The sequence below is a fragment of the Panulirus ornatus genome, chromosome 61 (genome assembly GCF_036320965.1).
Source record: "Panulirus ornatus isolate Po-2019 chromosome 61, ASM3632096v1, whole genome shotgun sequence".
In the NCBI taxonomy this organism is placed as follows: Eukaryota; Metazoa; Arthropoda; class Malacostraca; order Decapoda; family Palinuridae; genus Panulirus; species Panulirus ornatus.
Window position 1 is genome coordinate 5,780,082 of NC_092284.1, and position 13,975 is coordinate 5,794,056.

Below are 13,975 nucleotides of genomic sequence, written 5' to 3' on the forward strand. Positions count from 1 at the left end.
CTGCAACTCAGTCACATTTCTGATATTTGACATCTAAAACGTTTCTTGCTGAGTTTCGTGTGCTCACATTTGTTTTGTATTGCCACAGAGAGCTTTACTGAAAGAAAACAGGGCATGCCACACACTTATTATTGGATACTTTTTCAAAGGCTTCAGCAAACTTCTCTTAGTCCATCTTCTGTAGAAACAGCTGCTGAATCAGATCATGAAGGGGGTGACATAAAACATTTCATTGCTCCATCCTATATCATTCAGTAAAGCCTCACTTCAGCTCAACTCGTTCCACCCCAGGCAGCACATCTCTTTGGTAAATTTTCATGTAATATCACCAAATTAAAAGATGTAAGTGCATGGCAAGTATTTCTTGGGCCAAGTTGTTGCATGTATACTCCATATGTAAAAGAGTTAGATACAGAAAATTAGTAATCAGGAATGTAACCCCCATATATCGTAGGCTTTTACTGCTCATTTGATAGTGATCCACTTAGTAATAAGTTTTCTAGGAAAATAACCTCATTAATAAGCAGGGGAGCTGGGCAATTGGGGATAGGCAATAACTTACACACACACACAAATAAAATACAAACAATTGAATTATGAGCTATGAGATTAAGGGTTAGAAGAGCAAGGCGTAACAGTTTTAGAAATAAAAGAATAAGGCAAGTGGATGATACAATTACAATGCAAAGAAAGACAGAAGCCACACGGAAGAAAGAAGGATTGCTAAGAGAAAATGCATCTGAAGACCTGATAGCACAGGATACAAAGGTATGCCAAGGGAAAGAGAGAGGGATAGAGTGGAAGTAACCTTATGCAAGCACAACCTGCTAAGCACAGAAGATCCTAGACAGACTTGTGAGCTTGCCAAAAGAATGTTGTGAACTAGTAAGCTGGCCCTAGCAAAAGGTGAAGGTCTACCTAGGAGCTGTGGTAAAAAGTAAGGTACTTAAGTATTAAACTGGAAATGTGGTTAAATTTACCTGATCGTACTGGAGCTTTTGAGTCAGTTTAACATCCAATAGAGTTAACACGATTTCTTTTTTCAGTTGTACCCTCCTGTACGTATCTATCACAGGTGGACAAATACCTTTGTATGTAATGGGGACGACTGAGTAAAACTTGGATGTCAGATCCAAAAGCAATTTCTGAGGCTAAAACAAATAATACAGATCCCTTGTTATACATATTAGAACTTATATATATATTAATATATATATATATATATATATATATATATTCACAAATGAAAAATATTCATGACTCAAGATCTACTCATAAACTTAATTTCTTTACCTTATTACTTGCAATAGCTTCTTCTAACTTTGTAAGAAAAGCAATTCCTTCTTCATAATGCACTTCATGTACCTTATTCACTGACACCTTCCTTAAATCTGTGTTGAGTATGAATAAATGCATATCTAGTAAACTTATTCCTAAATTTTGAACAAGGTAGTAGATGCAAAATATTAATTCAAAACACTTTATTTTTAACTCTTTCATGGTGATCACCACATGAGCATCTAATTGGAGATGGTGGCCATCATCACATCACAATTTTTCTTCTAATTGCTTCCTCCAGCTGACTTACTGTACCATTAGTTACCTATAGAACTCTTTTCTGTCAGCACACAGATAAGGAAAAATTTCAGTACTTCTCAATACCCCCTACAATTACCACCACAGATTCACATTTGTAAACCTATCTAGTTATGTAAATAGTAATCCCTACAGACAATAAGTACATTGTTTGATGCCCCAAGTGATATGGAGCAGCACTTATGATATTTTTCAGCAGGTGAAGAAGGTGAAAAAATACACAAGTATCTATCAGTATCCGGTGTAACACTGTACAGGTACTACCTCTTGATTTATGGTTATCGGATTTACCATATTTTTAGAATAGTGCGCACAGTCCATTTACACTTATTTTCAATTTATGTGGGCTTTAGTTTGGAATAGCGTGATCATCATTGGGCTGGCACTGCAAAGGTGTGGCATTGCCAGTGTCGTGCTAGCAACATGCATATGCATGGCATGAGTACAATCTAGTCACAGGTGGAGTGCTATAGTATTTTGTGCTGTAGTATGCTCTATATGACACATGTTTTGCCCTTTGCATCATGTCACCAAAGCATCCTTTAAGTTTTCCAGGTACTAGAGGTGCTAAAAAGCATAAGACTATCACCAGTGAGGTGAAAATGGGTGTTCCCAAACATTATGAGAGAAGTGAATGAATAGCTGACATGAAGCATGCCCATGGACTTAGTTAATCTACTTTATGGACTATTTGTGCATACTGCAGAGAATATCTAGGAGAGTGCCAAGAGTAGAACATTTATCAGTGCATCTAAAAACTCTTATTCCCTAAGTTCAATTATGGAGACTGGAACGAATGGTGAGCACATGGACCGAACACTAAATGTTCCTGTCAACATGCCTGTGATAAAGGTAATTAAGGCCCAGAATATTTATCTTTATTTCTTTCACACTATTCGCCATTTTCCGCATTAGCAAGGTAGCTTTAAGAACAGAGGACTGGGCCTTTGAGGGAATATCCTCATCTAGCCCAATTCTCTGTTCCTTCTTTTGGAAAATTAAAAAAAAGAGAGGGGAGGATTTCCAGCCACCCGCTCCCTCCCCCTTTTAGTCGCCTTCTATGACATGCAGGGAATACATGGGAAGTATTCTTTCTCCCCTATCCCCAGGGATAAAATATATTATTCTTTTTTATCTTATTTTGCTTTGTTGCTGTCTCCCGCATTAGTGAGGTAGCGCAAGGAAACAGACAAAAGAATGGCCCAACCCACCCACATACACATGTATATACATACACATCCACACACGCACATATACATACCTATACATCTCAATGTATACATATATATGTATACATATACACACAGACATATATACAAGTACATAATTCATATTGTCTGCCTTTATTCATTCCCATCGCCACCCCACCACACATGAAATAACAACCCCCTCCCCCCCCATGTGCATGAAGTAGCGGTAGGAAAAGACAACAAAGGCCACATTTGTTCATACTCAGTCTCTAGCTGTCATGTATAATGCACTGAAACCACAGCTCCCTTTCCACATCCAGGCCCCACAGAACATTCCATGGTTTACCCCAGACACTTCACACGCCCTGGTTCAATCCATTGACAGCACATCAAACCCGGTATACCACATCGTTCCAATTCATTCTATTCCTTGCACGCCTTTCACCCTCCTGCATGTTCAGGCCCCGATCACTCAAAATCTTTTTCACTCCATCTTTCCACCTCCAATTTGGTCTCCCACTTCTCGTTCCCTCCACCTCTGACACATATATCCTCTTGGTCAATCTTTCCTCACTCATTCTCTCCATGTGACCAAACCATTTCAAAACACCCTCTTCTGCTCTCTCAATCACACTCTTTTTATTACCACACATCTCTCTTACCCTATTATTACTTACTCGATCAAACCACCTCACACCACATATTGTCCTCAAACATCTCATTTCCAGCACATACACCTTCCTGCGCACAACTCTATCCATAGCCCACGCCTTGCAACCATATAACATTGTTGGAACCACTATTCCTTCAAACACACCCATTTTTGCTTTCCGAGATAATGTTCTCGACTTGCACACATTCTTCAAGGCTCCCAAAATTTTTGCCCCCTCCCCCACCCTATGATTCACTTCCGCTTCCATGGTTCCATCCGCTGCCAAATCCACTCCCAGATATCTAAAACACTTCACTTCCTCCAGTTTTTCTCCATTCAAACTTACCTCCCAATTGACTTTACCCTCAACCCTACTGTACCTAATAACCTTACTCTTATTCACATTTACTCTCAACTTTCTTCTTTCACACACTTTACCAAACTCAGTCACCAGCTTCTGCAGTCTCTCACATGAATCAGCCACCAGCGCTGTATCATGAGCGAACAACAACAGACTCACTTCCAAAGCTCTCTCATCCACAACAGACTGCATACTTGCCCCTCTTTCCAAAACTCTTGCATTCACCTCCCTAACAACCCCATCCATAAACAAATTAAACAACCATGGAGACATCACACACCCCTGCCACAAACCTACATTCACTGAGAACCAATCACTTTCCTCTCTTCCTACACGTACACATGCCTTACATCCTCGATAAAAACTTTTCACTGCTTCTAACAACTTGCCTCCTACACCATATATTCTTAATACCTTCCATAGAGCATCTCTATCAACTCTATCATATGTCTTCTCCAGATCCATAAATGCTACATACAAATCCATTTACTTCTCTAAGTATTTCTAACATACATTCTTCAAAGCAAACACCTGATCCACACATTCTCTTCTACTTCTGAAACCACACTTCTCTTCCCCAATATGATGCTCTGTACATGCCTTCACCCTTTCAATCAATACCCTCCCATATAATTTCCCAGGAATACTCAACAAACTTATACCTCTGTAATTTAAGCACTCACTCTTATCCCCTTTGCCTTTGTACAATGGCACTATGCAAGCATTCCTGCCAATCCTCAGGCACCTCACCATGAATCATACATACATTAAATAACCTTACCAACCAGTCAACAATACAGTCACCCCCTTTTTTGATAAATTCCACTGCAATACAATACAGTCACCCCCCTTTTTTGATAAATTCCACTGCAATACAATACAGTCACCCCCTTTTTTGATAATTTCCACTGCAATTTTATCCAAACCCGCTGCCTTGCCGGCTTTCATCTTCCGCAAAGCTTTTACTACTTCTCTGTTTACCAAATAATTTCCCCCAACCCTCTCACTTTGCACACCACCTCGACCAAAACGCCCTATATCTGCCACTCTATCATCAAACACATTCAGCAAACCTTCAAAATACTCACTCCATCTTCTCACATCACCACTACTTGCTATCATCTCCCCATTAGCCCCCTTCACTGAAGTTCCCATTTGTTCCCTTGTCTTACGCACTTTATTTACCTCCTTCCAAAACATCTTTTTATTCTCCCTAAAATTTAATGACACTCTCTCACCCCAACTCTCATTTTCCCGCTTTTTCACCTCTTGCACCTTTCTCTTGACCTCCTGCCTCTTTCTTTTATACATCTCCCACTCATTTGCATTATTTCCCTGCAAAAATCGTCCAAATGCCTCTCTCTTCTCTTTCACTCATAATCTTACTTCTTCATCCCACCACTCACTACCATTTCTAATCTGCCCACCTCCCACGCTTCTCATGCCACAAGCATCTTTTGCGCAAGCCATCACTGCTTCCCTAAATACATCCCATTCCTCCCCCACTCCCTATACTTCCTTTGTTCTCACCTTTTTCCATTCTGTATTTAGTCTCTGTGGGTACTTCCTCACACAAGTCTCCTTCCCAAGCTCACTTACCCTCACCACTCTCTTCACCCCAACATACTCTCTTCTTTTCTGAAAACCTTTACAAATCTTCACCTTTGCCTACACAAGATAATAATCAGACATCCCTCCAGTTGCACCTCTCAGTACATTAACATCCAAAAGTCTCTCTTTCGTGTGCCTATCAATTAACACGTAATCCAATAACGCTCTCTGGCCATCTCTCCTACTTACATACGTATACTTATGTATATATCTCTTTTTAAACTAGGTATTCCCAATCACCAGTCCTTTTTCAGCACATAAATCTACAAGCTCTTCACCATTTCCATTTACAACACTGAACACCCCACGTATACCAATTATTCCCTCAACTGCCACATTACTCACCTTTGCATTCAAATCACCCATCACTATAACCCGGTCTCGTGCATCAAAACTACTAACACACTCATTCAGCTGCTCCCAAAACACTTGCCTCTCATTGTCCTTCTTCTCATGCCCAGGTGCATATGCACCAATAATCACCCATCTCTCTCCATCAACTTTCAATTTTACCCATATCAATCTAGAGTTTACTTTCTTACACTCTATCACACACTCCCACCACTCCTGTTTCAGGAGTAGTGCTACTCTTTCCCTTCCTCTTGTCCTCTCACTTTACTCCCAAGACATTCTCAAACCACTCTTCCCCCTTACCCTTGAGCTTTGTTTCACTCAGAGCCAAAACATCCAAGTTCCTTTCCACAAACATGCTACCCATCTCTCCTTTTTTCTCATCTTGGTTGTAGGTGTTTACACCGTTAGAAACACAGGTCTCAACGACCAGATGTATGATGATTTCATTGTGAGAGTGTCATGTGCTTGTACCCACTGTAAACCTTGACCATGTATTGCCTTTGAACTGTGAAAGCTCCTTTGAACTTGTTATTTAGCTCGTCACATAGTTTACATCATCATTAAAAAAAATTCCCTTTGAGTCCCTTAGCTTGATTAGCTGCTCTTTAACTGACAGTTGATTCCCAATGGTTTTATGAAGATGTTTCAGATCTCTTCCTGCCTCATCTACAATGTTCTTTTCAAAGTTTCTTCATTCCTCCTTCCTCATCCTGATGTACACAATTTTTGCTCTCTCATACCTTGCAAATGTTGGCTAGCTGGAGTGCTTTCTTTGTTTTTGCCACTTCATATCAAACTCCTTAGCTTTCTGACATCTTTTATTGAACCATTCCTTCCTCTTTCTTACCCTCCCTCTTTATTTGAGGGTAGAGGTACCCATGTTCCTACTCCTTCATTGTAAAAGTCACAGGATGTCTCACCACAAAGGCATGTTTTCTTGCTACTAAACTCCATTACTGTAGAGGTTTAATTAATTTCCACGACTCCTTATTATATTTATTTTACTGCTGCTTTTTCAATGTCCCTTTTTCAATGTCCTAAATTACCACAATGTCAAACTTGAGCATTACATGATCACATTTTCCAGTCGGTGCATCACATACAATACACTCAATATCCAAGATAGTTTATGCGAAGATAAGCCTGTAATAATGATGGATCAATCCCTCTTATTGTAGTATTCTCACTGACATGTTGGTTGAGGAAATTTTCCTGTATACATTCTAAAAGCATATTCATTTATTACTACCTATCATCATGAGAATTCAGACTCCCTCAGTCTGTCTCTTTAAAAATGAAACCCTCCATTATCAGTACTTTATCATCTATGGAAAAAGGGTCTTCTAGCTTCATGTGCCATCCTGATTGTTCTTTCATTGTTGTCACTGTATGTTAGCTCTGTGTTGTTGCAATGTTTCGAAAGATTGTACAAAATCAACACCAACCACTTGCACTTCTTCCCTACAATCACTCTTCCCATTATTTATTGACTGAGTGGGCCATACTCCACTATTTCTTGAAACTTATATGTATCTTTTATCCTTCCATTCCTTTGCCCTCTCTTGTGTGTGTGTGATTACCCATTTGAATTGTATGCGGAAGGAATTTTACACTCATGGGACCCATCTCTTGAACCATCTTTACTATCCTACACTTTGTAAAGTTAAATATGCTCTTCCCAGTTAGTGCATTCTCATTCAGTTTATTCCTTTTATCCACTACTCCTGTATAATAAAAGTACTTCTCTACATCCTTTCTAGTAAGCTTCTTTAATTCTATATTATTTTCTGTTGTTGCTTTTTCCCCAAATCTTTTAAGGAACAGTTGGTAGTTATGGTTAGCGGGTTAGCTGTTTAATTAGTTAGATGGTTGGTTATTTTAGTCATCATGGTTATTGTTAGTGATGGTGGTTGCAATACCAACAAATTACAAAAAAAATATAGTCATCTCCCAGACTTTTATCCCTTTCCGTATCAGAAGACCTGTCAAGCACGTCAACTGCACCCTCCTAGGAATCACAATTAACCTTCTGTGCACTTTCTCTTACTTTTGAATGCTGATGGTTGTTACTATAATTGTTGTTGTTGCTGTTGTGATAGTTATAATGGTGATGGTAGTTAGCAGTGATGATAATGATGAAAACAATGATGGTGGTGGTAGTAAACGAGACCAGGGGTGGTAGAGATGACTGTGATGAGGTTAGGTGGTAGAAACGACTGTGATAATTGTGGTACAGGCCACTCTTCAAAGAATATTCATGAAACTGAGGTCAGGTGGTAGAAACGATTGTAATGCTAATGGGAAAGGCCACTCTTCGAAGAATATTCATGAAATGGTTGCCTACAATATGCTGCATCCCCATTTTTGCATCTCTTGGGGGGTGAAAAAACAACATTCATATACGTAATATCTAATTACCTGATATTCCTTTATCTATATCTGTCTTTATCTCTATTCCTGTTCCCTCCCATAACTCCCTCAAGGAGGTGGCCATGGCAAAAGAGTCTCCATAGCCAATGAACTCCAGCACCATTTCTTAGCCTTCAGGGCCTTACCCTTGACAGGCCCCTGACAGAGGGCAAGCATAGCTCAATATTTGCAGAGGCTCCTACCTAATATTCCTACTGACTACCTAATGTTCCTACCTACTACCTATACCTAATGTTTCTACCTAATGCACCTACTTCTATCTATTGCTCTCACTATTTTGTCAAAAGGCAGGACTAGCACATAGCACTCACCACAGGAAAATCTAGAGTTGCAAAGAATGAACTGTGTGAGCTGAGTGTTATGTGTTATGTGTGACAAAGAGGGACTATGTGTTTGCAGACAGAATGCCAGTACTTCAGATGTGGTTGAGGCAAAAAGAAAAGACAACTACTTGGGTCAGAGGAGTACAACTTCACAACCACTGAAGTGCTGGCTCACTATACAGCCACCACTAATCCTCCAGATACCAAGGCGAGTATACTGGAAAAATACCTCCCTGGTTGTTGGCTGCCTACTAACTACTCCCTATTAACTCAACCTGGTTGAGGTTATATTGCAACTCTGCCTAACTGAGGTTATACAGCAAGCGAAAGTCGCCTTTGGTGAGGTTGCATCATAATCAGATAATGATGAGAAGAAAAGTTTCATCAAAGAATTTCTCCCTTCAAAGGAGTTCAATTTGTCACAGCTACTAAGTAGCACCACAGCCTTGGAGTTGCAGGAACACTTGGAAGTGGGACTCTGGGGCAATCAAATCACATGAATATTGTCAGTCAAATAAATGATATGAAGTAACATTAAAGTACGTACAAGTTGGTAGGCAGCCACTGACCAGGGAGGTATATTACCGGAACTATCCAATTGGGTACTGGGAGGGTTAGTGATGGCTTCGTAGTGAGCCAGCACCTCAGTGGTTGTCAAGCAGCATTCCTTTGACCCAGATGGCTGTCTTTCTTTGTCTCATCCACATGTGGACTGTTGGTATTCTGTTCACAAGCAAACAATCTCTCCTTGTCATATATAAAAGTTGACAACAATAAATTCACACATGTCATTCTTCATGACTAGATTCTCCTGCATTGAAAGCTTTGCACTAGTCCTGCCTCTTGGCAAGTAGTTGGTGGGAGCATTAGGTAGAGTAGTATGTCATAGTATTAGGCAGGAATATTAGGTAGACACATTAGGTACAAGTAGTTGGTGGGAACATTAGGTAGGAGCCTCTGAAAACAGTGCTCGAGTTGCCCTTTGACAGTGGCCTGTTAAGGGTGAGGCACTAAAGGCTAAGAAGCGGCACTGGAGTTCAACAGTTATGGAGACTCTTTCACTGTGGCCTCCCCCTGATGGGAATTCCCAAAGGGAATGAGCATCAAAGATACAGACAAAAATGGATAGATAAAGTTATACTGAGGATATCTCAACATAATCATCGATAACCAATTAGCAAAAAAATTAATAAATTTCAATGCTGAAGTATAATTTCTCACCGAGATGCAGTGATAACAATGTGTCAAGAAACATATCATCACTGTAGATGAGCTGAATCATGATTTGAGTCCTGTATGGTAGTGGGCACGGTGCACATTCTTCGTTAAACTGATCATCATCAACCTCATCATCTTCACCTGTTAAAAAGGAAAATCATTAATTGATAAATAGTAGCTGATGAATCTTAGCAGAAACTGTTGAATACACTTGAAACTTAGGTATCCCTTCCAGCAATGTTGTTACAGTCCTAGGGAGGGACTAGAGTTCAGGTTAACAAGACCACAATGCATAAAAAAGGGCACCAAAGAAAGCTGAGCACTTAAACAGCACTTGCAGCTCTATTCAAATATATCATAGGTAACTGTTCTCAATTTTCATTCTTTCCTTTCATCCGAAGAAAGCCAACAGGCTGTGTACTCTTGTGCAAGTTAACAGGAAAGTTAACACTTGCACATGCATGTCTAAATATCATTGTCCAAAATGCTTAACTTGGCATATAATGGATGCAATATGGATCAAAAGCTTTACTTTTAAATAAAAATCTATCCTGGGTCTATGCCAGTCTAAATATCAATATTTCTAATGCCTGTTCCCTTTCGAAATTCCCTCAAGAGGGTGGCTCAGGAAACAGACTCTCCATAACTATTGAACTCCAGTACCACTTTTTAGCCTTAAGTGCTTCACTCATAACAGGCCACTGGCTGAGGGCAACTTTAACACAGTGCTTGCAGAGCCTTTGATCTAATGTTCCTATTGACTGCTTCTAATCCAGGGCTCATGCCTAATGTTCTACCTTCTACTTCTACCTCATGCTCCTGCCTAAATGTTCCTAACCACAGCTTTTACCTACTGCTTCTACCATTTTGCCAATAGGCAGGGATAGCACATAGTGCTCACCACAAGAAAATCTGCAGTTATGAAACATGATCTGTGTGAGTTCAGTGTTGTCAGGTGTTATGTATGACAAGGAGACATTGTATGTTTATGGATAGAACGCTACTAGTCCACATGTGGTTGAGGCTGTAAAACTTTACAACCATTTAAGTGCTGGGTCGCTACGCAGCCGCCTCTAAACCTCCTAATACCCTTGCAGGTAGTACCGATAATATACCTCCCTGATCACTGGCCGCCTACCAACTACTACCTACCATTCATTCACCCCTCTCATAACATCTGAGTACACCCTTTTAACCTTAATGGCAATGGCCTTATGTTTTTTAGATAATTAGTACCTGGGAAACTTAAAAGATGTTTTGGTGGCATGATGCGGGGGACATAATACGTACAATATACAGTATACTGCTGCACAAAATACAGTAGCACTCCATGACTATATTCACACTATGAGTACATGCACTTCTCACATGGCACTGGCAACACCAGATCACTACACTGCCAGCCCAATGATGATTACTTCAATCTTAAGCATGCATAGATTAGAAAAGGTGTAAATTGACCATTCATGTTATTCTAAAGATAGCATAAATCAAATATGTACATAGTTATTAGTTCTTGCACTGGGTAAGAACATACTGAAAAGAACTGTATAAAAACATATAAAGAATCCAACATGCTGAATCATTTACTAAGATGTATGTTTATCACCATGACATGACCAACCACTCACCTCCCTGAAATGGAAACATTCTAAACGATACACTATTGTATTATCCATATTTGCTACAGCATTTTTCTCAATAATGTACTCTACATATTCAGTTTCACTGCTTTATTTAGTCAAGTACCTACTGAATAATATCAATGTCATATACTTTTCTGTATGTGAATTAGGCTAGTGCAGTACATGTATTCCAGAGCTGCATGAAGTGAGTGATGATAAGAGAGGTAGTGGGTACGAGTACTTTGTGTGGCATATTGTGAGTCTGTGTTGGCATAAAGTGGTGCTGCAGCCTGTTCTTTCCATCTCAGTAGTAGGTTAAGAGAGATTGGATGTAATAAAGACTGGCATGGATTATATAATAAACACACTGTTCTCTGTCATTTCAAAACAATTGTATTGAATTCTGTTCAGTATCTATCATGCACTATTGCTTTTATAATAACCAATATTCAGTTATGACATTATCCTCCATTTCTCTTCTCTCAACATTAAATATGTTAAAACTGAGAGGCACAAAAAGTTGACTAAACAAAGAAGACATGAGGAATCACTTGCTTGGCTGGCTGTTCAGCCAATGCACCCTCGTGATCCTTCTCGGATCATACCCTCCATACATCACAAAATATTCCTCAAAAACCATTACATTAAATTAAGGGAACAAGGTAGGGCAGTATCACTCATAATACAAAAAACAAGTTTGCAGTATGAAAGAGAAAATAATAAAAAATTTCAAGTAAAGTCATACAAGACAGCTAAAAAGTAATGTTTACTTTGTGATAAGTGTATACCTGGTGATAGTGTGTAGCTGTGTACAAGAATGAGCAAGATGATCACATAATACTTTTTTTAATACTTGTTTGCTGTTCCCCTATTAGTATGGCAGTGCCAGGAACAGACAAAAAAAAAAAAAGAAAAAAGAAAAGACCACACACACTCACATCCATTCTCTAGCTGTCAGGTGTAATGCACTGAAACCACAGCTTTCTCTCCACAGCCAGGCCCTGCAGACCTTTCCATAGTTTACCCTGGATGCTTCACATGCCCTGGTTCAGTCAAATGATAGCATGTCGACCCCAGTATACGACATCGTTCAAATTCACTCTATCTCTTACACGTGTTTCACACTCTTGCATGTTCAAGTCCCATTTGTTCAAAATCTTTTTCATTCCATCCTTCCCTCTTCAATTAAGTCTCCCCATTCTCCTTTTTCCCTCCACCTCTGACACATTTATCCTCTCTGTCAACCCATCCTCACTCATTTTCTCTGTATGTCCAGACTGTTTCAACACACCTTCATCTGCTCTCTCAACCACACTCTTCCTTATCACACATCTCTCTTACCCTTTCATTACTTACTTGATAAAACCACCTCACACCAAATATGACACATATGTTGATGTGTACATGCATGTATATGTAAGTGTATGGGCTGATTGAGTGAGAAACATCAGAAGTTGGTGACTGAACTTGGGAAAAGTGTGTGAAAGGAGAAAGTTGAGAGTAAATACAAATAAGAGCAAGGATATTCAGGTTCATTAGGGTTGAGGGACAAGTTAGCTGGGATGTGAGTTTCATTGGAGAAAAATTGGAGGAAGTGAAACTTGTAAATAAGGATGCAGAAATACACTTATAGTATGATTGGTGGATGAGTGGAATAAACTGACTGATGACATTGTTAATGCTTACAGCATACATGAATTTAAGTAGTTGTATGACAGTAGAGAGTATTCAAAAGATGGGGCCACATGAATGTAAAACTCCCTCCCTGTACAGTACAAATGGGTAATTACAAATATGGAATTATAAGACTTTGAAATCTGAACAGTCACTTCTATCCTCACTGCCATTATACGATGGCACAATACAGGCATTCTGGTAATCCTCAGACACCTCACCTAGAAACTTAGATACATTAAAAATCCTAGCTAACCAATCAACAATACAGTCATTTCCTTTCTTCAGAAATCTAACTGCAATCCCATCCACTCCAGCCATCTTGTGGCTTACACTCACTCGTCTCTGATCAATAATCCACTCGCCAAGACTCTTTCACTTCATATACCTACCCAACCCCATCATCCACAGTTACCACCCTATTATCAAACATCTTCAAATATCCTTTAAAGAAGTCAGTCCATCTTCTCTTCACCTTATCTTTGCCTTATACCACTTCCCCATTTTCTCCCTTCACCAATGCTCCCATTACTCTTGTTTTTCTCACACTATTAACTTCCTTCCTTCCTTTATGTATATACATGCATATGGGGGTGGGGTGGGCCATTCCTCATCTGTTTCCTTGCGCTACCTTGCTAATGCGGGAGACGGCATTAAGTATAATAATTATGATAATTAACTTCCTTCCAAAATATTTTCTCAGTCTCCCTAAGTTCAGTCATTCTCACTCGCCCCAGCTCTTGTTTTCTCTCTTTTTCAACCTCAGCATCTTCCTCTACACCTACTGTCACTTTCTTTTGTACATCTCCCAATCACTTGCACTTTTTTCCAGCAAGTAACACCCATACACCTCTCTTTTCTCGTTCACTAACAACTTCATCATCGCACCACTCATTACCCTCTCTTCGATGCCCACCTTCAACATACTACACACTTTACTC

At 39.6% G+C, this 13,975-nt stretch overlaps 1 protein-coding gene across 1 annotated transcript in view; it reads right to left on the reverse strand.

Annotated features, from left to right (window-relative positions):
• LOC139767421 (protein mono-ADP-ribosyltransferase PARP3-like) overlaps positions 1-13,975 on the reverse strand; it is a 51,117-nt gene that overhangs the window by 9,175 nt on the left and 27,967 nt on the right. The window contains exons 6-8 of the mRNA XM_071696787.1: positions 9,739-9,876; positions 1,294-1,391; positions 981-1,151 (exon numbers count right to left, since the gene is read on the reverse strand). Of these exons, the coding sequence (XP_071552888.1) occupies positions 981-1,151; positions 1,294-1,391; positions 9,739-9,876 (407 nt within the window). The remainder of the gene's footprint in view (positions 1-980; positions 1,152-1,293; positions 1,392-9,738; positions 9,877-13,975) is intronic.